The 21,688-nt window shown below is 46.8% G+C and overlaps 1 protein-coding gene across 1 annotated transcript; it reads left to right on the top strand.

The window, feature by feature from the left end:
• The first annotated feature begins 18,324 nt into the window (after positions 1-18,324).
• Positions 18,325-20,682, top strand: c23h6orf226 (chromosome 23 C6orf226 homolog). The gene is made up of 2 exons (XM_033041312.1): positions 18,325-18,553; positions 19,920-20,682. The coding sequence occupies exons 1-2, from the start codon at positions 18,414-18,416 to the stop codon at positions 20,419-20,421; spliced, it is 642 nt and encodes a 213-aa protein (XP_032897203.1). The 5' UTR covers positions 18,325-18,413; the 3' UTR covers positions 20,422-20,682.
• The last annotated feature ends 1,006 nt before the right edge of the window (positions 20,683-21,688 follow it).

The following is a 21,688-nucleotide window of genomic DNA, read 5'->3' on the forward strand; positions in this document are numbered from 1 at the left end:
GAAAACCTTTTGATGATGGAGGAGTCAAACAAATAGTGACTGGTTCTTTAATAGCTTTAGAATGCTAAGCATACAGATTAAAAAGACATAATGTGAGATAAAGTGTTCTGTGTTCGTTCACCAGACTCAGACAATAAACATAGAGAATAGGTGCAGGTGAGCCAGCACCGCCATTCAATGTGATCATGGCTGATCATCCACAATCAGTATCCCTTTCCTGCTTTCTCCCCATATCCCTTGATTCTGTTAGCCCCAAGAGCCGCATCCAACTCTCTCTTGAATACATACAGTGAATTGGCCTCCACTGCCTCTGTGAAAGATTCACAACTCTCTGGGTGAAAACGTTTTTCCCTCATCTCAGTCCTAAATGGCCTACCTCTTTTTCTTAAACTGTGACCCCTGGTTCTGGACTCCCCCAACATCGGGAACATTTTTGCTGCATCTAGCCTTAAGAATTTTATATATTTCTATAAGATCCCTTCTCATCCTAAATTCCAGTGAATATAAGCCCAGTTGATCCATTCTTTCATCATATGTCAGTCCCGCCATCCCGGGAATTAACCTGGTGAACCTACGCTGCACTCCCTCAACAGCAAGAATAGTAAGACTATAGTCTTCATTATAGGATCTTCCTACATATTCAGTTTACTGTCTCTGCTTTTTATGATCTCTATAATATTAAATTAATTTAATCTTTTATTAGGTTTTCATTGCTCCAACAAGATAAAGAAAAATAAATTATTTATTTCCAGAGATGCTGGCCCATTCCTTTTCTCCAGAGGTGCTGCCTGACCCACTGTGTCACCAGCTTTTTGTGTCTATCTTCAAGATAAATGAGCACTTGGTTTGGCAGCAACTCTACCGCTGCATCAATGTACCACATTTGGGACAAAACCTGGCAAGTGAGAGGTGGATACAGGTGAGGGGGGAACAATTGGTGGATGTCTGGAGAATGTAACAAAGGCTGGAAGATAGGCTAGGCTTAGAGGGTGGCAAGATGAGCTGTAAACAAGACTATCTGGTCAGCGTGTGAATGGTTTGATAGCCGGAACACAGACAAACGGTTTGAGAGTGGGAACACAGACTAAGGAAGATAGTGGTTGTGGAATACAGAGCAGGGGGGACTGCCCACCGGTCACTCTGGGCACTGACCCCACTCCCAGAGGGAGAAATAGGGTGAGAAACACAATGAACAAGCAGAGGCACAATCACAGATGGGTGACTGATAACACCTGGAAATCAAGTTGTGGGCAGGGAGGGATAAGCGGGCGATGGGCCCAAATGCAGGCAAATGGGACTAGCCTGGATATGGTGAGCCAAGCTTCTGAAATGCTGCTCCATTCACTGCAGGAGTACGCGCTGAGGGACGCACTGAAGCTCGGTGCAGCTAGTGGCAAGACTCGGTGGGGAAGGACCACAGTCTAGGGTCCTTCCGCTGCTGGACATTGGGGGGCAGAATGTGGTGGAGATGCCCCTCAAAATAAGGGAAAGGATTTCACCCCAGAGGGCCACAAGAGTGGCAAGGGTGTCGGGTGAAATTTGTACGGACTACGTTATGACACATTGAACCTCCGAGCCTCCAACAAAGTCGGGAGAATTTTTTGCACAATACATGTTTTGTGTGTATTTATTACACTGAATAAAGTTTATATAGATCTTTTTTAAATTCAGTACTCAGAAGATTAACTTCGGAAACTTGTACGGCAAACACAAGGCACTCGATGACAAGTCAACACATGTACCAGAGGGCACATTTAACCGCCGACAGTGTCACATTATGGAACAGTGCCTTCAAGCCATCACACACAGAGGAAAGGAGAACATTCTTGATGCCACATTTAGATTTTTTTCCAGCATATTTAGATCAAGTGAAAAAAAGAATGACAAAAATAGAACGTTGCAATAATTAATATGCAGATCAGGCTTAGTTAATCAGCACGATTTATGCATAAACTGCAAGTCAGCAAATTGTGAACAGGGTTCTCTGTTACTCCAAACTTAACATCATTAAAGTTAAAATATTTTCAAACTTTCTAAAACTTAGCTAAGCAGTAACTTAGCCCCAGACTATTTATGTTAAGTGAAATGTTTTAAACGTCAGACTTGAAGGATATAGGATGCTGCCTAAAACGTGGTGACTGTTGTGTGAATGGACTCAGTTTGGTCAACTGTCTTACCCTTGTGTTCTTAGCAAGACTATGCGTAAAGGGCCTGTCCCACTGTACGAGCTAATTCAAGAGCTCTCCCGAGTTAAAAAAAAAAAATCAAACTCGTGGTAAGCACGTAGAATGTACGTAGCGGGTACGTCGGAGCTCAGGACGTCTCTTAGCGGCTCGTAATGCAGGTACTCGGGAAACGCGGTAAGCTCGTGAAGACTCATGAAGATTTTTCAACTTGGTGAAAAATGTCCACGAGAGCCCTGAGTACCCACGAGCGGCTATTACTGTAATTCTCCAAGTTTAAATCAGGGGAAACTCGGGAGAACTATTGAATTAGCTCGTAGAGGAGACAGCTCCTTAATGCAGATAGACACCAAATGCTGGAGTAACTCAGCGGGACAGGCAGCATCTCTGTATAGACGTAATGGGTGACGTTTCGGGTCGAGACCCTTCTTCAGAACTGAAACATCACCTACTCCGTCTCTCCAGAGATGCTGCCTGTCCTGCTGCAGCATATTGAGTCTACCTTTGGTTTAAAAGAGCATCTACAGTTCCTTCATACACATGCCTAATGTAGAACGGATTATCACTGAATTATATAGAATGTCACCATATTTAACCATTTCTCATGACACTAAAGTAGCAGTGAATTAATCTTCGCTCCTGCAGAAAAGTACATCGCTGGTGTTCCCCACTGACTCCCATGGCTATCTGGACTACACTTCTTCCCACCCTGCTTCCTGTAAAGACTCTGTCCCCTACTCCCAATTCCTCCGTCTATGCCGCATCTGCGCCCAGGATGAGGTGTTTCATACCAGGTCATCGGAGATGTCGTCATTCTTTAGGGAACAGGGGTTCCCCTCTTCCATTATGGATGAGACTCTCACTAGGGTCTCCTCGATATCCCACAGCTCCGCTCTTGCTCCCCCCCCCCCCCATTCATAACAAGGGAAGAGTCCCCCTTGTCCTCACCTTCCACCCCATCCATCAGTGTCGCATACAACATATAATCCACCGACATTTTTGCCACCTCCAACGCGATCCCACCACTGGCCACTCCTTCCCGTCTCCTCCCCTTTCTGCTTTCCGCAGAGACCGTTCCTTCCGTAACTCCCTGGTCAACTTATCCCTTCCCACCCAAACCACCCCCTCCCCTGGTACTTTCCCCTGCAACCGCAGGAAATGCTACACTTGTCGCTTTACCTCCCCCCTCGACTCCATCGAAGGACCCTAACAGTCTTTTCAGGTGAGGCAGAGGTTCACTTGCACCTCCTCCAACCTCATCTACTGTATACGCTGTTCCAGGTGTGGACTCCTGTATATTGGCGAGACCAAGCGCAGGCTTGGCGATCGTTTCGCTGAACACCTCCGCTCAGTCCGCCTTAACCTACCTGATCTCCTGGTGGCCCAGCACTTTAACTCCATCACCCATTCCCAATCTGGCCTTTCTGTTCTGAGCCTCCTCCATGGTCAGAGTGAGTCTCAATGCAAATTGGAGGAACAGCACCTCATATTTCGTTTGGGCAGCTTACACCCCAGCGGTATGAACATTGACTTCTCTAACTACAAATAGCCCTTGCTTTCTCTCTCTATCCCCTTCCCAGTTCTCTCACCAGTCTTACTGTCTCCGACTACATTCCATCTCTGTCCCGCCCACTCCCCTGACATCAGTCTGAAAAAGGGTCTCGACCCGAAACGTCACCCATTCCTTCTCTCCAGAGATGCTGCCTGTCCCGCTGAGTTACTCCAGCATTTTGTGTCTATCTTCGATTTAAACCAGCATCTGCAGTTCTTTCCTACACACTTTGCAGAATAAAGACCTCTATTGATAGAGAACAAAGATCTACTGAACGGTGTGATGATGTCGGGTCAATAACACAATCCACAATTGAAGCAAAAAAACATTCAAATAGATCGATATTGGTTAATTTGCCCCTTTTAAAGGGTTTTCATATTTTACTTGGCGAATATTAGTAGAACAGTAGAGCACAGAAACATGGTCTTCAGCTCGCAATGTCTATGCCGAACATGATGCCTGGCTAAACTAATTCCATCAGCCCGCATATGATCCATATCTCTCCATTCCCTGCACATCCATGTCTCTTAAACACCACTATGGGATCTGCCTCCACCCACCACCCCTGGCAACGCGTTCCAGGCACCCACCACCCTCTGTGTAAAAAAGAAAACTTGCCCCGCACACCTACTTTAAATTTTGTCCCTTTCACTTTAAAGATATGCCCTCTAGAATTTGACATTTCCACTCTGGGGAATAAGGTTCTGACTGTCTACCCTATCTATGCCTCTCATCATTTTATTTCCTTTTATCAGATCTCTCCTCGGCCTCCAACACTCCAGGGAAAACAACCCGACCTCTCTTTACAGCTGATACCCTCCAGTTTAGGCGGCATTCTGGTAAACCTCTCCTGCAGCTTCCATTCGAGGTTTTCTCTTAAGCTGTAAACTAAAGCAAAAAATAATTTTTGGTATGCTGCGACCTTTTTGAAGTTTGATACTAATTTGGCAGAGAAATAGGTCAGAACTTTAGCCGAGAGCCTGTCGTCACCTGAGTAACATGGATACTCTTCGAAGCAAACTGGGTCACAAGTGTACAATGCTTAAAAGCATTAACATCACAACATGATATCTTAGCGTTGTACTTCGTGTGAGCCAGTGCTGCCCAGAGCAATTCCATTCATCACCAGTCTGCTTCCTAATGTCACCAACTGCGTGTTTCTGCGTTTTACGTGCAATAATCTAGAAGTGAATGGCTCTTCGATCGATGTATACGTTTCAATTTAACCACTGGACATGGATACACACAGACCTTGCAGATGCTGGTTTACAAAGAAAGACACAGAGTGCTGGAGTAACTCAGCAGGTCAGGCAGCATCACTGGAGAACATGGATAGGTGACCCTTCTCCAGGCTGCATGCAGTGAGGAGGGGGGGAGGGGCGAGGGGTTGAAGGGGGGGGGGGGCAGGACATTGACCTGAAAGTGATAGGTGGATAAAAGTGAGGGGGGTATCTGATAGGCAAATGGATGACCATTGATCATTCTGAATTGGAACAAGAGACCAAGATAGATGGATTTGCATTTAAGACAAATACCAAATTGATGGTTTTCTTTGATACAATTGAACAAAAAAAGGTCAGTGCAATTGTTGGGAATGATTGAGCACTGCTGCACGCAAATTGCCCCAAATCACAACGCAGGTGGCTCACAAATCAAATGTTGAACTTTTCAAAGTTTCCTTTTACTGGCCTTCAAGAAGGTTTTAAAATTAAGCTGGAATTCTAGAAACCATGTTTATTTTTAGTTAACTGTTTACAGTCATACAGCATGGAAACAGGCCCTTCAGCCCAACTTGCCCATGCCGACCAACATGCCCCATCTACACTAGTCCCACCTGCCCACATCCCTCTTAACATTTCTTATTCATGTACCTGTCCAAATGTCCTTTAAATACTGTTATAGTCCCTGTCTCAACTACCTCCTCTGGCAGCTCGTTCCATACACCCACCATGCTCTGTGTGAAAACATTTTCAATAGGTCCAAGACTTTTAAGGAAGATTAGTTGCTTCTTGCTTTCATGGTTCTGTCATTACAAGTAGGTCTAAACTCCAATCTATGGTCTAAATATTATCTTTTCTTCCCCGCAAGAGACAGGCAGCAGGTGACACTGTGGCTATAGTTGTCATTGATGGGGGAAGTGACCCCTGACATCGGCAGCCGTTCATTAACCTGACATTTACAACAGATGCATTTCAAAATGTTCCATAGGTAAACAAAGAAGAATGAATGAAATGACAAGACCCATGAAGGAAGGCGACAGGGTGGATTTATAGAGGACAGGTTTGTAAACTTGTACTCCAATAAGAGTATTTTTATACAGGCTAAAACTATTTACGATGTTTGAAGAACCAGCAAGATACTGTTTATCTATCCTTAATGAGGAAACTATATTTGACCTAAAGTGAATTAGCAGGTGGTGTCGTCAAATAGCAAACTTTGATGATAACTCTCATGGTTTTGACACAAGCATGTTGGGATTATGATTTTGTTTTACTGTTTATCTCCCATTGCAATCGTTTTAGCTTGTCGGGTTTCCCCCCTTTCCCCTAAATAAAGGTTCGTCAAGTCAAGTCAAGTCAAGTTTATTTGTCACATACGAGATGCAGTGCAGTGAAAGGAATAGTGGCAATGCTTGTGGATTGTGCAAAAAACAGACAAATTACAAACAGAATGGAACAGAATCACATATTACATATTTGTGGGAGGAAAAAAAAAGGAAAAAAACAGCAATTTAAAAAAACAATAGAATGGTTCAGTAATGTTAGTCCCTGGTGAGGTCGGAGTTTACAGTCCTAATGGCCTCTGGGAAGAAACTCCTTCTCAACCTCTCCGTTCTCACAGCATGGCAACGGAGGCGTTTGCCTGACCGTAGCAGCTGGAACAGTCTGTTGCTGGGGTGGAAGGGGTCTCCCATGATCTTGTTGGCTCTGGAGTTGCACCTTCTGATGTATAGTTCCTGCAGGGGGGCGAGTGTAGTTCCCATAGTGCGTTCGGCCGAACGCAATACTCTCTGCAGAGCCTTGGATAGGCTGGGATATTTTCCTTTGGATTGTAGGAGGCTGACAGGTGACCTTATTGAGGTGTACAAGAGCATGAGGACCATGGATAAAGTAAATGCTCCTGGTCTGTCATTCCCAGAGTAGAAGATTGGAGAATATGAGGGCAGTCTTAAGGTGAGAGGGGAGAGATTTAAGAGGGACCTCAGGGGCAAATTTTTTCTCGCAGAAGGTAGTCCGTATCTGGAATGTGTTGCCACAGGAAGCTATAGAAGCAGATACATTTGCGGCTTTTAAGACATTTGGACAGATATATGGATAGGAAGGGTTTAGGTGACAGGCAGAGACTAGCCCAGTATGCTAACGTGTTCAACATGGACAAGGTGGGCTGAAGGGTCCGATTCTGTGCTGTACAGTTCAATCACTCGACAGTGAATTAACAGGTTTTACTGTCAATTTGCAAAGTTTGATGCTTGATCTCATCCTTATGAAAATTGCTGTCTGCATTATGATTGCGTATTATTGGTCATCTCTTGGTGTTTTATTTTTTTTTAGCTCGTGGAGTTATATCCCTGGTATTACCTTTCTCCAAAGATGGTGTCATTAGCCTCCATTGGATTGTTTCCTTACTACAGAAAGACTATTTTAGCACAGTGAATCACAGGGGAATGAAATGTAGGGCAGATCTTTCAAAGAGCGAGTTTCAGTTAAATAGTTCTCTTCTGTGCTGGAAGACCGATTGTCATCAGAGGGCGTTTAAAATGTGGTGCTTGAGGTTGGGGCAGAAGGTGATTGCAGAGAAACTCAACACAAAGCCATTAAAATGGAATCAATGGTTCAATGGCACTGTTATTGCCACGTGAAGTTATTTTTATATACAGTCCAGTACTGTATGCCCACACCAAAGCACTGCCTCGATTAGCAAGTGTAGAGAAATAATCTACTGAACCCACATGCAAGAAGCTTTATGCCTTAGTGCCATTTTCAAAGAATGTACAAATAATTTGTTATACAACTGTAATGTCCAGGAACAGCTTCTTCCCTACAGCCATCAGGCTATTAAATACTACGAGCTTAATTAAGCTCTGAACTACAATAGACTATTATTATTATTGCACTACTATTGTTTGTTGTGTGTGTGTGTGTGTGTGTGTGTGTGTGTGTGTGTGTGTGTGTGTGTGTGTGTGTGTGTGTGTGTGTGTGTGTGTGTGTGTGTGTGTGTGTGTGTGTGTGTGTGTTTGTGTGTGTACTTGTGAGTATGTATATATATATATTCACCCTGAATTTTTTCTCTAGTTTATCATAGTATACAGTGTATTATGTTCACATATTCTGTTGTCCTGAGCAAGTAAGAATGTCATTGTTCTATCTGGGACATCTATAAATAACAAAAACTCAGATTTTGTTATCTTGCGGTTTTGCGGCCATTCTATTTGCGTAAAAACAGTTCACGATAGCGCTACGATTTTTCGCCAGTTCACTCACCGTTCTCCTGTGCTGCGAGTGCACCAAGTTTTGCTCCGATCGGTTAAAACGTAAAAGTTAGCGAGGTTTAAAAATCTTTAGAACCGAGCGCGTGCGCAGATCGATCTCTTCTCCTGCCGGACAGGGCTGCGCAGATTAGTCTCTTCCCGTCACTCCCCGGGAAGGTCCGCCCCTTCCTGCGCCATCGCATCTTTACTGGAGCTGAGGGTGGCCGGCGGAGGTTTCCAACCGGGCTTTCTGAGGGACCCGGAGCATCCCTGCCCCCAGCAACAGCCCCACCCTAAGCAGCAGTCCAGCGATGTCGCCAAACGGAAAGCGGAGAGTCTGATCCCAGGCGGAAGAGAGCATCCAGCGCCCGCAGTGAGTCCCGCCGTTGTGAATACACTGCTTTCGCAACGCCCCGCAGCTCCACCCTTCCCCTCTGATCCCCTCGCTGACTCCTGCCCCCCTCCCCCATGATACCCCCCTTACCCCCACGGCTCTGCCCCCATCTTTTCTCCGAGCTCTCCCCCCCTCTCGCACACGTGCAGGCGCGGCCGTAGCCGCTGGTGCTCCGGGCCGAACCGAGGCCTGGCTCTGACGGCGCCGACGGCTGATGCTCCTCCAGGGCACGCAAGATGGGAGAGGAGCGCAAACCTCGAGATCCTGAGGAGGGAGAGTGAGGGAGGAGAGGGGATAGAGGGAGAGGAGGGGGGTGAGGATGGGAGAAGAGTTATGGAGGGAGTGACTGAGGGAAGGGGAAAGGAGAGGAAGAGAGAGGTAATGGAGGGATTGGGGGAGGGGAGGAGTAGAGGGGAAGGAAGAGGGAGGGTGGAGGAGGGGGAGAGAGTGCTAAGGATTAGGGGAAATGAGCTGCGCCGGTGCAGTTGGGGGCTATGGGTGAGTGGTGGAATATTGCGTTGGGGGAACCTAGCCTCCTGTGTGACAGGGACCCAACGGGTCCCACTTAGTCTAGTATGACAATAAAACACTTTTGACGCTTGAATTCATTTTCAAAGAAAAAAATATTAAACTGGGAAAATAAAGTATTCTAAACTAAACATATTTGAATATCTGGCAAAAAGAAACCATATAGATGCACAAAGATGCTGAATGTCTTTTCCCCCACAATGGGCAAGAGTTGCTTCAGCCTCGTCAAGGATGCATGGATGGATGGCACTCTGTGCGTTGCTATTAATAGCAAAGAAGTTGCTGATTAAGGAAACAGTTGCAGATATCTTTCAGCACTTTGATAAAGTTATCTACCACAGGATGTGATATTCTGATGAAAACACATCAGCTCACATTTAAAATTGCCACTTTTTAAAATATCAGTACGTGGTAGAAAGCTTGCTAACGGGATGCATTACAGCTTTCCCAGTGTGAAGAAGGGTCTCGAACCAAAACATCATTTGTCCATTCTCTCCACAGATGCCGCCTGACCCCGCTGAGTTCCTCCAGCACTTGGTGCCTTGGCAAGATTGCTCTGTCTGCAGTTTCTTATTCCTGGATCACAGCATGGTTTGGCAATTGTTCCACCCGTCAATGCAAGAAACTGCAGAGAGTTGTAAACGCAGCCCAGTCCACCGTGCCAACCAGAGAGTTTGTAAAGAGAGAGTCGACTCAAGAGTGTTTCATCGTCATATGGACTGAAAATGGATCGATGAAACTCTTCCTTGCCACAGCATAAGTCTGTATTGTGCTGGGGCAGCAGGGCGAAGGCTGCGAATGCCAACAGGATCGACAAGCTCATCAGGAAGGCTGGCTCCGTCCTGAGGGCGGAGTTGGAGTTGGATTCATGGGAGCTGGTCTTGGAGGGGAGGATGCTCCTCAAAACTGTGGAGCATCCTGGACAATACAGCTCGCCCCCTTAATGGCACACTGGTCAACCTGAGGAGCACCTTCAGCAACAGACTGGTTCCACCAAGATGCAGCACAGAACGCCACAGGAGATCCTTCTTCCCCGTGGCTATCAAACTGTACAACTCCTCCCCCTTCTGTCGTGGGGTAGACTGAGACTGACTCCCCTCCACCCCCAATCCTGGACTTTCCACTCATCACTTTAATTTCATGTTTCATGTATCTTGTTGTATTTTATGACTGTTGGCAGACAATAGACAATAGACAATAGGTGCAGGAGTAGGCCATTCGGCCCTTCGAGCCAGCACCACCATTCAATGTGATCATGGCTGATCATTCCCAATCAGTACCACGTTCCTGCCTTCTCCCCATATCCCCTGACTCCGCTATCTTTAAGAGCCCTATCTAGCTCTCTCTTGAAAGCATCCAGAGAACCGGCCTCCACCTCCCTCTGAGGCAGAGAATTCCACAGACTCACAACTCTCTGTGAGAAAAAGTGTTTCCTCGTCTCCGTTCTAAATGGCTTACCCCTTATTCTTAAACTGTGGCCCCTGGTTCTGGTTCTGGTCCTGCGATAAATAACGTTCTATCGTATCGTATCATAAACACAGTACTCATATATAACGTAAACATATAAAAAGTTAATAAAATGAAGACTAAAACAATATTAGTGCAAAAGGGCCAAAATCTTTAGTGCAACCAAGCCAGTTCGTAGTTGATAGTTTAGTGAGTCAGTGTTTTTAGTGTCCCACAGCCCGATGGTTGTTGGGAAGAAACTTGGCAGAGGTGGTGTGGGTCACTGATGATGCTGGCTGCCTGCCTGCCTGCCTTTGTAGCGATGTCTCCTCTAGATCCCTTTGATGTCCGGACGGTCAGTAGCAGATCCTGGTTCCACTCAAGTTCTACGTCTCAGATGAAGGCACGCCAGTGTAAGACATGAGCTGGGTTAAGATCACTGCCTGTTCATTGACCCTTAGCCGATACAGGTGACAATGAAACAATCCAGACTTTTGACTTCCTCTGTTTGTGCTCTATACTGTTTCATCCACGGAATATCTTGGCTTTAACTTAATAGTGCCATCTCGTGGTTGAAGTGTGTAAGTGGTAACAGGGACAGTCACTGAGTCAAAGAGTTCAAGAAGGAACTACAGATGCTAGAGAATCGAAGGTAGACAACATTGCTGGAGAAACTCAGCGGGTACAGCAGCATCTATGGAGCGAAGGAAATAGGCAACGTTTCGGGACGAAACCCGCCCGAAACTTTGCCTATTTCCTTCGCTCCATAGATGCTGCCGCACCCGCTGAGTTTCTCCAGCAATTTTGTCTACCTTCACTGAGCCAAAGAAATGTACAACAAGTAAATAGGCCCTTCGGCCCACCTTGTTCATACCCATCAAGTTGACATACTGGGCGAGTTCTATTTGCCTGCATTTGGCCCCATAGCCCTCTAAACCCTTCCTACCCATCTCTGGAAACCATGGAGCTGTAAAGGGAATGGACTGATAACATTTCTGGTCAGGAGCCTTCTTCAGACTCACTGGACTGCGGGAAGTTCCATTCTTTAATAGGAAATCAAACTGATGAAAGATTAAACTTAAGTCTAGTCCCCCCCCCCCACATACCCTTCTATCTATATTCCTTCCTCCGACTTCATATTTTGTGCGTCTTCTATCCTTATCTCATCTCACATTATTTGTCTTTTCATCTCTGGCCTTTGACCAACCATCTGACAATCAAGCTCCCCCCCCCCCACCATCACCATCACCCCACATAATCAGGTCCTGACCTAAACCATCCATGTTCTCCAGAGATGTGTAGGAAGAAACTGCAGTGCTGGTTTAAACATGGGGAGAAGGCAGGAGAATGGGGTTAGGAGGGAGAGATAAATCAGCCATGATTGAATGTCAGAGTAGACTTGATGGGCCGAATGGCCCAATTCTACTCCTATCACTTATGATCTTATGAAACTGCATGTAGACACAGTAGTGGAGTAACTCAGGCAGCATCTCTGGAGAGAAGAAATGGGTGACCTTTTGGCTCGAACCCCTTCTCCAGAGATGCTGCCTGACCTTCTGTGTTATTCCAGAACCTTATGGGGGGTTTTTTTTGTAAACCAGCATCTGCTGTTCCCTGTGAAAACATTTTCCTGGATTCTGTCTCCACAACTTTCAAAATGAAGCTACTCATAGGCAAAGCATTGGGAGTATCTCATCCTCCAATGATGCCAAAACAAAGACTTCCCTCCTAACATGCCACACACAATCTACTTGCTTGTTCAAATTCCCCACATTTCCCTGGGAGCAAAGATTAGATGAAGTCACCACTAGGTGTGGGTGCTCTAACGCAGCACGAAGATGGTCATAAACCACCAGGGGCGCCGGGGAGATGGCAGCCATGCCGGCAGTCTGGGTCTAGTCTGGCACTAGGTCTGGGTGCTCTAACACAGCACGTATATGGTCATAAGGAATAGGAGTAGAATTAGACCATTCGGCCCATCAAGTCTACTCTGCTATTCAATCATGGCTGATCTACCTCACCCTCCTAACCCCATTCTCCTGGCTTCTCCCCATGCCCTCCTGTACTAACCAATCAATAAATCATATGAAAATGCTTCTAACTTCTCATGTCTTTAAAAACAAATTAACTGCTTTCTCTGCATTATTTTGAAAATGGAGAATTGTTTGACATTTTACTTCACCTTCAAATAAAACATACAGAACTAATTAACGTAATACATTCTGAAGCACTGAATTTCTCATTAACCCACACCAAGGTGAGATTTAATACAATTTAACCAAATTTATTTTAAAAACTCATTATTCAGCATTATTCCCAGATTACCCTGCCCCTCGAACACAGACTGAAGGCTTCAAGCTGATAATCTTTCATTCACTAGGAGGCAGACAGTTCATAAATAAATGTCAAACTAAGTTAAAATACAAAACTTCTGTTTCAGAACATAAAAGCCCTGTCCCATGGTACGAGTTCATTCCAAGAGCTCTCCCGAGTTTGCCCTGATTCGAACTCGGAGATTTACGGTAATGGCCACTCGTCGGTACTCGGGGCTCTCGTGGACATTTTCCATAGTTGAAAAATCTTCACGAGTCTTCCCGTGCTTACATGCCGTTAGCGAGTCTTCCCGAGTACCTGCCGTTAGCGCTAAGACGTCCCCGAGCTCCGACGTACCCGCTACGTTCATTCTCCGTGCTTACCACGAGTTTGATTTTTTTTAAACTCGGGAGAGCTCTTGGAATGAACTCGCACTGTGGGACAGGGCTATAATACATCGAAAAGTACAGCACAGTTGTACACAATGCCGGTGCCAAGCATGATACCAACTTAAACTAATCTCATCTGCCTGCATGTAATCCATATCTCTCTATTCCTTTCACATCCATGTGCCCAACTAGAAGTCTCTTAAACGCAACGATCATTTCTGCCTCCACCATTACCTCTGGCAGAGTGATTCAGGCACCCACCATTCTCTGTGTAAAATAAAACTTGCCCCGCACATCTCCTTTAAACGTTGCCCCTCTCACCTTAAAGCCATGCTCTCTGGTCTTTAACATTCCACCCCCCCACCCCGGGAAAAATTCTGACTGCCCACCCTATCTATAATGAAGATAGACAAAAAAGCTGGAGAAACTCAGTGAGTGAGGCAGCAGCTATGGAGCAAACGAGACCCGAAACGTGGCCTATTCCTCTCCATAGATGCTGCCTCACCCGCTGAGTTTCTCCAGCTTTTTTGTCCACCTTCAATTTTTCCAGCATCTGCAGTTCTTTCTTAAACACCCTATCTACGAATGTCACTCTTAATTTTATAAACTTCTATCAGGAAGTTTTTACACAGTACAAAAACATCCTCAGGAAGTGCCATTATCAAAGTTTGCAGATGAATAATAATGTGGACAGTTTACGATGGAACATCTGTGGACCACAAACACTGTCCCATCCAGACGGAGTCAATGGGACAGTTACTGACTGTCTAGGGAGAGTTAAGGAAGTGTTCAACAATCACCTGCTGCTGTTCACCATTGTAATATACAATTTTAGATGTCTCCTTATTTTTAAGGGCAGGAGAATGAGGATGTCAGTCAGCACTCACCATTATGATGGAGAAATATATCATCATCGTCAGCGATCAGGCAAAGATGAGCGTGGTTGTCCTCCTGGTCGGTCCTCTGTGTGGGTCTTGAGATGGCTGAAGAGGCCGATCCTGCAGCCACGGGCATTACGATCCCCGGGTGGCCGTCCGTGGGAGTCTGGTGCACGGGCAGCCCCCCGCACGGTCCATGACAGAGACGGACCCCTCTCCAACGGAAACATGTTCCCAATGTTGGGGGAGTCCAGAACCAGGGGCCAGTTTAAGAATAAGGAGTAAGCCATTTAGAACGGAGATGAGGAAACACGTTTTCTCACAGAGAGTTGTGAGGCTGTGGAATTCTCTGCCTCAGAGGGCGGTGGAGGCTGGTTCTCTGGATACTTTCAAGTGAGAGCTAGATAGGGCTCTTAAAGATAGCGGAGTCAGGGGATATGGGGAGAAGGCAGGAACGGGGTACTGATTGGGGATGATCAGCCATGATCACATTGAATGGCGGTGCTGGCTCGAAGGGCCGAACGGCCTACTCCTGCACCTATTGTCTATTGTCTATAACGGCATGGACTCCCCCATTGTTGGGTCTCTCTCTCTGCTGCAGCTTCTCCCACCTTCTTAGCCACTGTGGTCTCCTCCCCCCACCCCCCCCCCCCTCCCGCTGGCCAGACCCCACCATCCCTCCGCCTGTCCCACCGTCAAGGTCTTCTTCTTGGGATGTCGAGCTGCCCGCCGTGGGTGACCCTGCCAGCTCAGCCTCACACGGTTTATCTTGCAGTATCTCAGGCACACGCAAGCTTCTCCACCATGACATGGGAGCGACCCTCAGAGTTGAGATAGATATAGTGCCGATGCATAATAAAAGAGCAATCTAGAACTTTCCGTCAGAGGTTCCTTCTCCTCCATAGGTCCACCAGAGCAAGTGTCCTGAAGAAATGCAAGGAGAATTTGTGAAATTGGTAACGTTTCAATTTTTGTAAACAAGTTTCATTCAAAAGTCACTCACAATATTATAGCGAGTTGAATACGTTTTTATTTATTTTTTAAAATATTTTTATTAGAAGTACGGTAAGTTACAATAATACACAACACATATGTCTTAATACACTTTTTGTACCGCTTCATTTTTTGAGCTGTAAGAAACAGATAGAAGTAAAGGAAGTAAGGAAAGTGCGCAAGAGTCGTGAAGTGCAAGAGAGTGTTGAGAAAAGAAAGCCCCTTAGAAAAGAAGTTAGAGAAGGAAGTAAAGAAAGAAAGTAGACCCTAGAAAAGAAGGAAAAAGAAAGGAGAAACAATCGCTCTATCATAACATTAAACTCTGCAGAAAGGGGACTACCAACCAAGTCTGTTTTTGTTGTTTTACCCCCCGTGAATACGTTTTTAAAACGCGATAATAAGCCATTATTACTGTTGAACAACATCTCTCTTCTTGAAAACTAATTTTAGTATGTGGAGTCTTATAGTAATAGAGGGTAGATGATTCTAAAACTAGAGGGCATAGGCTTAAAGTGAGCGGGCAGAGTTTTCAGATGGAGCTCAGGGGCAATATTTTCACACCAGGGGAGCCTACAGTAGCAGATACAATTACGACATTTGGACAGGATATATGGATAGGAAGGATTTAGAGAGATAGTTGGCCAAGTGCACGGAATGGGACTAGTCTAGTATGCTGACTTGGTTGGCATGAACAAAGTGGGCCGACGGGACTATGTCCATGCTGTACAGATCTATGACATAATGACTCAATATTTTTACAAACTAAAAGCATGAACAGAGATATTTGTGTTGCCAACAAGCTGGAAGTTTGGGAAGACTGAGGCTCAGGAGAGAGAAAGAATGAGATTCTAGCGAAAAGATACGACTATTTTCAGGGATAATTTCTTTAAAGTTTTGAGAATAACAAAATAATTGTAAAATTTATGGTGGGATTTAAATCTTCAGGATTACATGGGCCTGGAATACCAATCCAGCGAAATGATCCCTTCATTACAACAGTTTATATATATGGTGAAATAGATGTGAAACAAGTTGTGCTGTGGGTAACATGTGGTCGAGAGACAGAGAGATTAAACAAAACCTCAAAGACCCTTGTGCGTGAGATGTTACACTAAAACAAAGAAGTATAGGAGAATATTCCTGTCTGTGTGATTTTTTTTCTCTTCACATATCGAAAGCTTTTACTATCCTCCTTTATATTCTTGGCTAGCTTACCTTCGTACCTCATCTTTTCTCCCCGTATTGCCATTTTAGTTATCCTCTGTTGCCCTTTAAACATTACACAATCCTCTTGCTTCCCGCTCATCTTTGCTACGTCGTACTTTTTCTCTTTTATTTTTATACTGTCCCTGACGTCCCTTGTCAGCCACGGTCGCCCATCACAGCCCTTGGAATCTTTCTTCCTCTTTAGAATAAACTGATCCTGCACCTTCTGTATTATTCCTAGAAATACCTGCCATTGTTGTTCCACTGTCATCCCTGCTAGGGTATCTTTCCAGTCAACTTTGGCCAGCTCCTCCCTCGTGGCTTCATAGTCCCCCTTGTTCAACTGCAACACTGACACCTCTACTCTTCTCCCTCTCGAATTGTAGATATAAACTTACCGTATTATGGTCACTACCTCCTAATGGCTCCTTAACCTCAAGTTCCTTTATCAAATCTGGTTCATTACACAACACTAAATCCAGAATTGCCTTCTCCCTGGTAGGCTCCAGTACAAGCTGCTCTAAGAATCCATCACGAAGGAACTCCACAAACTCCCTTTCTTGGGGTCCAGTACCAATCTGATTTTCCAAGTCTACCTGCATGTTGAAATCTCCCATACCAACCACAGCATTAATTTTACTACATGCCAATTTTAACTCTTGCTTCAACTTGCGCCCTATATCCAGGCTACTGTTTGGGGGTCTGTAGATAAGTCCCATTAGGGTATTTTTACCCTTACAATTCCTTAGTTCTATCCATACTGACTCCACATCTCCTGTTTCAATGTCACCCCTTGCAAGGGACTGAATTCCATTCCTCACCAACAGATCTACCCCACCCCCTCTGCCCACCTGTCTGTCTTTTCAATAGGAGATAGACCCTTGGATATTCAGTCCCCAGCCCTGGCCCTCTTGCAGCCATGTCTCTGTAATTCCCACATGATACTTGCCAGTTTATAACTGAGCCCCAAGCTCATCCACTTTATTTCTTATTTCTTCCCATCCATATACCTGTCCAAGTGTCTTGTAACGGCTGTTAGGCGTGTACATTGAACGCTGCCCAAGCCAGGGAACGCACATGTGCAGATATTGAGGTGTTTGAGGAACGTTGGGGGAGAGGCCACCTGTGCAGCTGCCTGGCTGACCCGGGGTTTCTCCTCCCGGCCGCGGGGGGCGCTGCAGCCACAACTACACCTCCCGGCCGCGGGGGGCGCTGCAGCCACGGCCACTACTCTACCCGGCCACGGGGGGCGCTGCAGCCACGGCCACTACACGTCCCGGCCGCGGGGGGCGCTGCAGCCACAACTACACCTCCCGGCCGCGGGGGGCGCTGCAGCCACGGCCACTACTCTACCCGGCCACGGGGGACGCTGCAGCCACGGCCACTACACGTCCCGGCCGCGGGGGGCGCTGCAGCCACGGCCACTACTCTACCCGGCCGCGGGGGGCGCTGCAGCCACGGCCACTACACGTCCCGGCCGCGGGGGGCGCTGCAGCCACGGCCACTACTCTACCCGGCCGCGGGGGGCGCTGCAGCCACGGCCACTACTCTACCCGGCCGCGGGGGGCGCTGCAGCCACGGCCACTACTCCTCCCGGCCGCGGGGGGGCGCTGCAGCCACGGCCACTACACGTCCAGGCCGCGGGGGGCGCTGCAGCCACGGCCACTACTACTCTACCTGGCCGCGGGGGGCGCTGCAGCCACGGCCAACACTACACCACCCGGCCGCGGGGGGCGCTGCAGCCACGGCCACTACTCTACTCGGCCGCGGGGGGCGCTGCAGCCACGGCCACTCATCCTCCCGGTCGCGGGGAGGCGCTGCAGCCACTACTTCTCCCGGCCGCGGGGGGCGCTGCAGCCACGGCCACCACTACTCTACCCGGCCGCGCTGCAGCCACGGCCACCACTACTCTACCCGGCCGCGGGGGGGGCGCTGCAGCCACGGCCAATACATGTCCCGGCCGCGGAGGGCGCTGCAGTCACGGCCACTACTCTACTCGGCCGCGGGGGGCGCTGCGCTGCCCGCCAACAGAGGGAAGCAACGCCTCGCCGGCTCCGAGCAAAATGGAGGCGGCGTGCAGGCGCTTCCACTCCTACGACTTCGCGGCCGATCGGGTGTTTGAGCGCGGCCTGCGGCAGCTCGGAGAAGCGGCGCGGGCATCGGGGGAACGGCTCCTGGAGACGAGAATCCACTACTACTCCCGGTAACTGGCGCCGGGCCGCGCCTCGGGCGCTTGCGCACCTCGCCGGACCCGGCACCGCCGCGCCTGCGCATAAGGCGAGTGCCGGCACTTCAAGCGCCACACATGCGCGTTACACCAGTGCCGGCGCTCCAACCCCCGCACATGCGCACTTGCTCGCTACCCGGCCGTGACGTAGCATGGTCCACATACCCCCTGACCCAACATAGAAATATAGACAATAGGTGCAGGAATAGAGGCCATTCGGCCCTTCGAGCCTGCACCGCCATTCAATATGATCATGGCTGATCATCCAACTCAGTATCCTGTACCTGCCTTCTCTCCATACCCCCTGATCCCTTTAGCCACAAGGGCCACATCTAACTCCCTCTTAAATATAGCCAATGAACTGGCCTCAACTACCTTTTGTGGCAGAGAATTCCACAGATTCACCACTCACAACAATGGCAGCTGAGGCTTGTTGGCTCATGTGGGCCAAGTATGGGCTTCAGTATGGAATACCTAGACTGGTTTAATGATAACTGCGTGGTTTAGTTTAGAAATACAGGATGGAAGCAGAAGACACACAAAATGCTGGAGTAACTTAGCGGGTCAGGCAGCATCTGTGTAGAGAAGGAATGGGTGACGTTTCAGTTCAGGACCTTACTTTTAGTCTGAAGAAGGGTCTTGACCCAAAACGTCACCCATTCCTTCCCTCCAGAGATGCTGCCTGTCCCGCTGAGTTACTCCAGCACTTGTGTATCTTTGGTTTAAACCAGTAACTGCAGTCCCTTCATGCACAGGATGGAAGCAGAGATTAGTTTAGTTTATTGTCACATGTACCGAGGTACAGTGAATAGCTTCTTATGCACTATCCAGGCAGCGGAAAGACTCTACATGCTTACAATCAAGCCCTCCAGTGTACAGATAAGAATAAAGGGAATAGCGTTTAGTGTAACTGAATCAATTAGCCAGAGCTAATCGGAGACACAATTCTAGTGGTAGGTTTCTTCAGGGCATATCGTCAGTCAGTGGGGAACTACTATGGGACTATATGCCTTAGTTATGGGATTTATAAACCCATATCCACAGTGATCCCTTAGAAATCAGTGAGGATTGGTATCTGCAAAGCAAGTGATCACGGGGAATGTTAGTGTTCTCTGAATCATAAAATTTACTGTCATGCAGTTTTCTCCTGAGAGACAATGAAAAGGTAGAAATATTTCATCTTCAATTTCAGATCTTCAATTTCCAGTTCTTCAAACATCAAGTTTACTTCACCATTCCACTTTTATTTAAAAGATAATACATTCAACTGTTAGTTTGGTTTACATAGGTGATTATTTTTTGCAGAGTATGTATGAAAATCTCTTTGCACAATTCTTTCTAGGTTTGTCGAACCCATTGACCTTGAAGACTACAAAAGGTGGCTTTCCTCGCAGATCGCTGATCAGAGTAGCAACCCGACAACAGAAGAAATGACAGATGCTTTCGAGAAGCTGCTCAAACAATCCTCAGATGGCGATTCAGCTGCATTAGAGTCCATTAACATCAGTCACAAACAATGCACAACTCAGCGAACTAAAATGGCAGATGCAGGAGTGCATGTTCAGTTTAGTAAAGAAATAGGAGGTAAAGTTGCTTATAAACCAACTGAACACAGTCAAAATGAACAAATACATCAAAACAAAGCAGCTAGCTACCTTGCTGATTTAGCTACCACAACTAGAACGAAAGGGGAAAGATGCAGCCTGTCTTTCCCTCAGGTTCTCCACCTGGTACAAAGTGGGCAGGAAGTCCCAGGCATTCAAAAATTAAACATCACGTCAACCAACAGTGTGCCTACAATGTCACAATTGGCAAGGAAACCCAAACCCTGGGAACGTAACTAAGAGACAAACGAGGAACTGCAGAAGCTGGTTTACAAATAACTTTACAAAATGTTGGTGCAACTCAGCAGGTCAAGCAGCATCTCTGAAGAACATGGATAGGTGATGTTTCAAGTTGAGACTTGTTGTTTCAGGTCCTGAGCCGCAACGTCACCTATCCATGTTCTCCAAAGATGCTGCCTGATCCGCTGAGTGATTCCAGCACTCTGTGAAACGTCACCTATCCATGTTCTCCAAAGATGCTGCCTGATCCGCTGAGTGACTCCAGCACTCTGAAACGTCACCTATCCATGTTCTCCAGAGATGCCGCCTGACCCGCCGAGTTACTCCAGCACTCTGTGAAACGTCACCTATCCATGTTCTACACAGATGCTGCCTGACCCGCTGAGTTACTCCAGCACTGTGTGAAACGTCACCTATCCATGTTCTCCAGAGACGCTGAGTTACTCAAGCACTGTGTCTTTTTCTGAAAGTAACAAATCTTTTTATTGCATTTATTTAAAATTAGAAAAAACCTTTTGTATATAACGGCAATTCAACTTAATTTATATACTACAGCAAATGGTTCAATTGAGGTTAGAAATTAATATTGTTTTGGGTCTTTGAACTTTGTTACTTGATCATTACACAAGACTCCATAGTGGACATTTCAACTCATTGAACTACAGAACACAACCATAAGAGTACTGCTGAGTTATTTTTTCTTAGAGCAATAATCGGTATTGTATATTGGGGATGGGTGTGAGGGAGTAGAGGAATGACTAAGGGGATCTTATTGAAACATATAAGATTGTTAAGGGTTTGGACACGTTAGAGGCAGGAAACATGTTCCCAATGTTGGGGGAGTCCAGAACCAGGGGCCACGGTTTAAGAATATGGGGTAAGCCATTTGGAACAGAGATGAGGAAACACTTTTTCTCACAGAGTTGTGAGTCTGGAATTCTCTCGCCTGCGGTGGAGGCCAGTTCTCTGGATACTTTCAAGAGAGAGCTAGATAGGGCTCTTAAAGATAGCGGAGTCAGGGGATATGGGGAGAAGGCAGGAACGGGGTACTGATTGGGGATGATCAGACATGATCACATTGAATGGCAGTGCTGGCTCGATGGGCCAAATGGCCTACTCCTGCACCTATTGTCTATTGACTTACCACATGTGCACGTTTCAGATTTATTAAATTATTAATTTTAAACATTTTCTTTACTGTGTGACATTGGCAATAAATGCTGACAAATCTCTGGCGCTGGCTTCATCTGCCTGATTTGTTTCACAA

The sequence above is a fragment of the Amblyraja radiata genome, chromosome 23 (assembly GCF_010909765.2).
Source record: "Amblyraja radiata isolate CabotCenter1 chromosome 23, sAmbRad1.1.pri, whole genome shotgun sequence".
Lineage (NCBI taxonomy): Eukaryota > Metazoa > Chordata > Chondrichthyes > Rajiformes > Rajidae > Amblyraja > Amblyraja radiata.

What these genes read in the sequence shown, in the direction of transcription:
- c23h6orf226 (XM_033041312.1), top strand. Translation starts at nt 18,414, where the DNA reads ATGGAGGCGGCGTGCAGGCGCTTCCACTCCTACGACTTCGCGGCCGAT. An exon ending in AGAATCCACTACTACTCCCG is followed by an intron (nt 18,554 to 19,919) that starts GTAACTGGCGCC and finishes AATTCTTTCTAG; the next exon opens with GTTTGTCGAACCCATTGACC.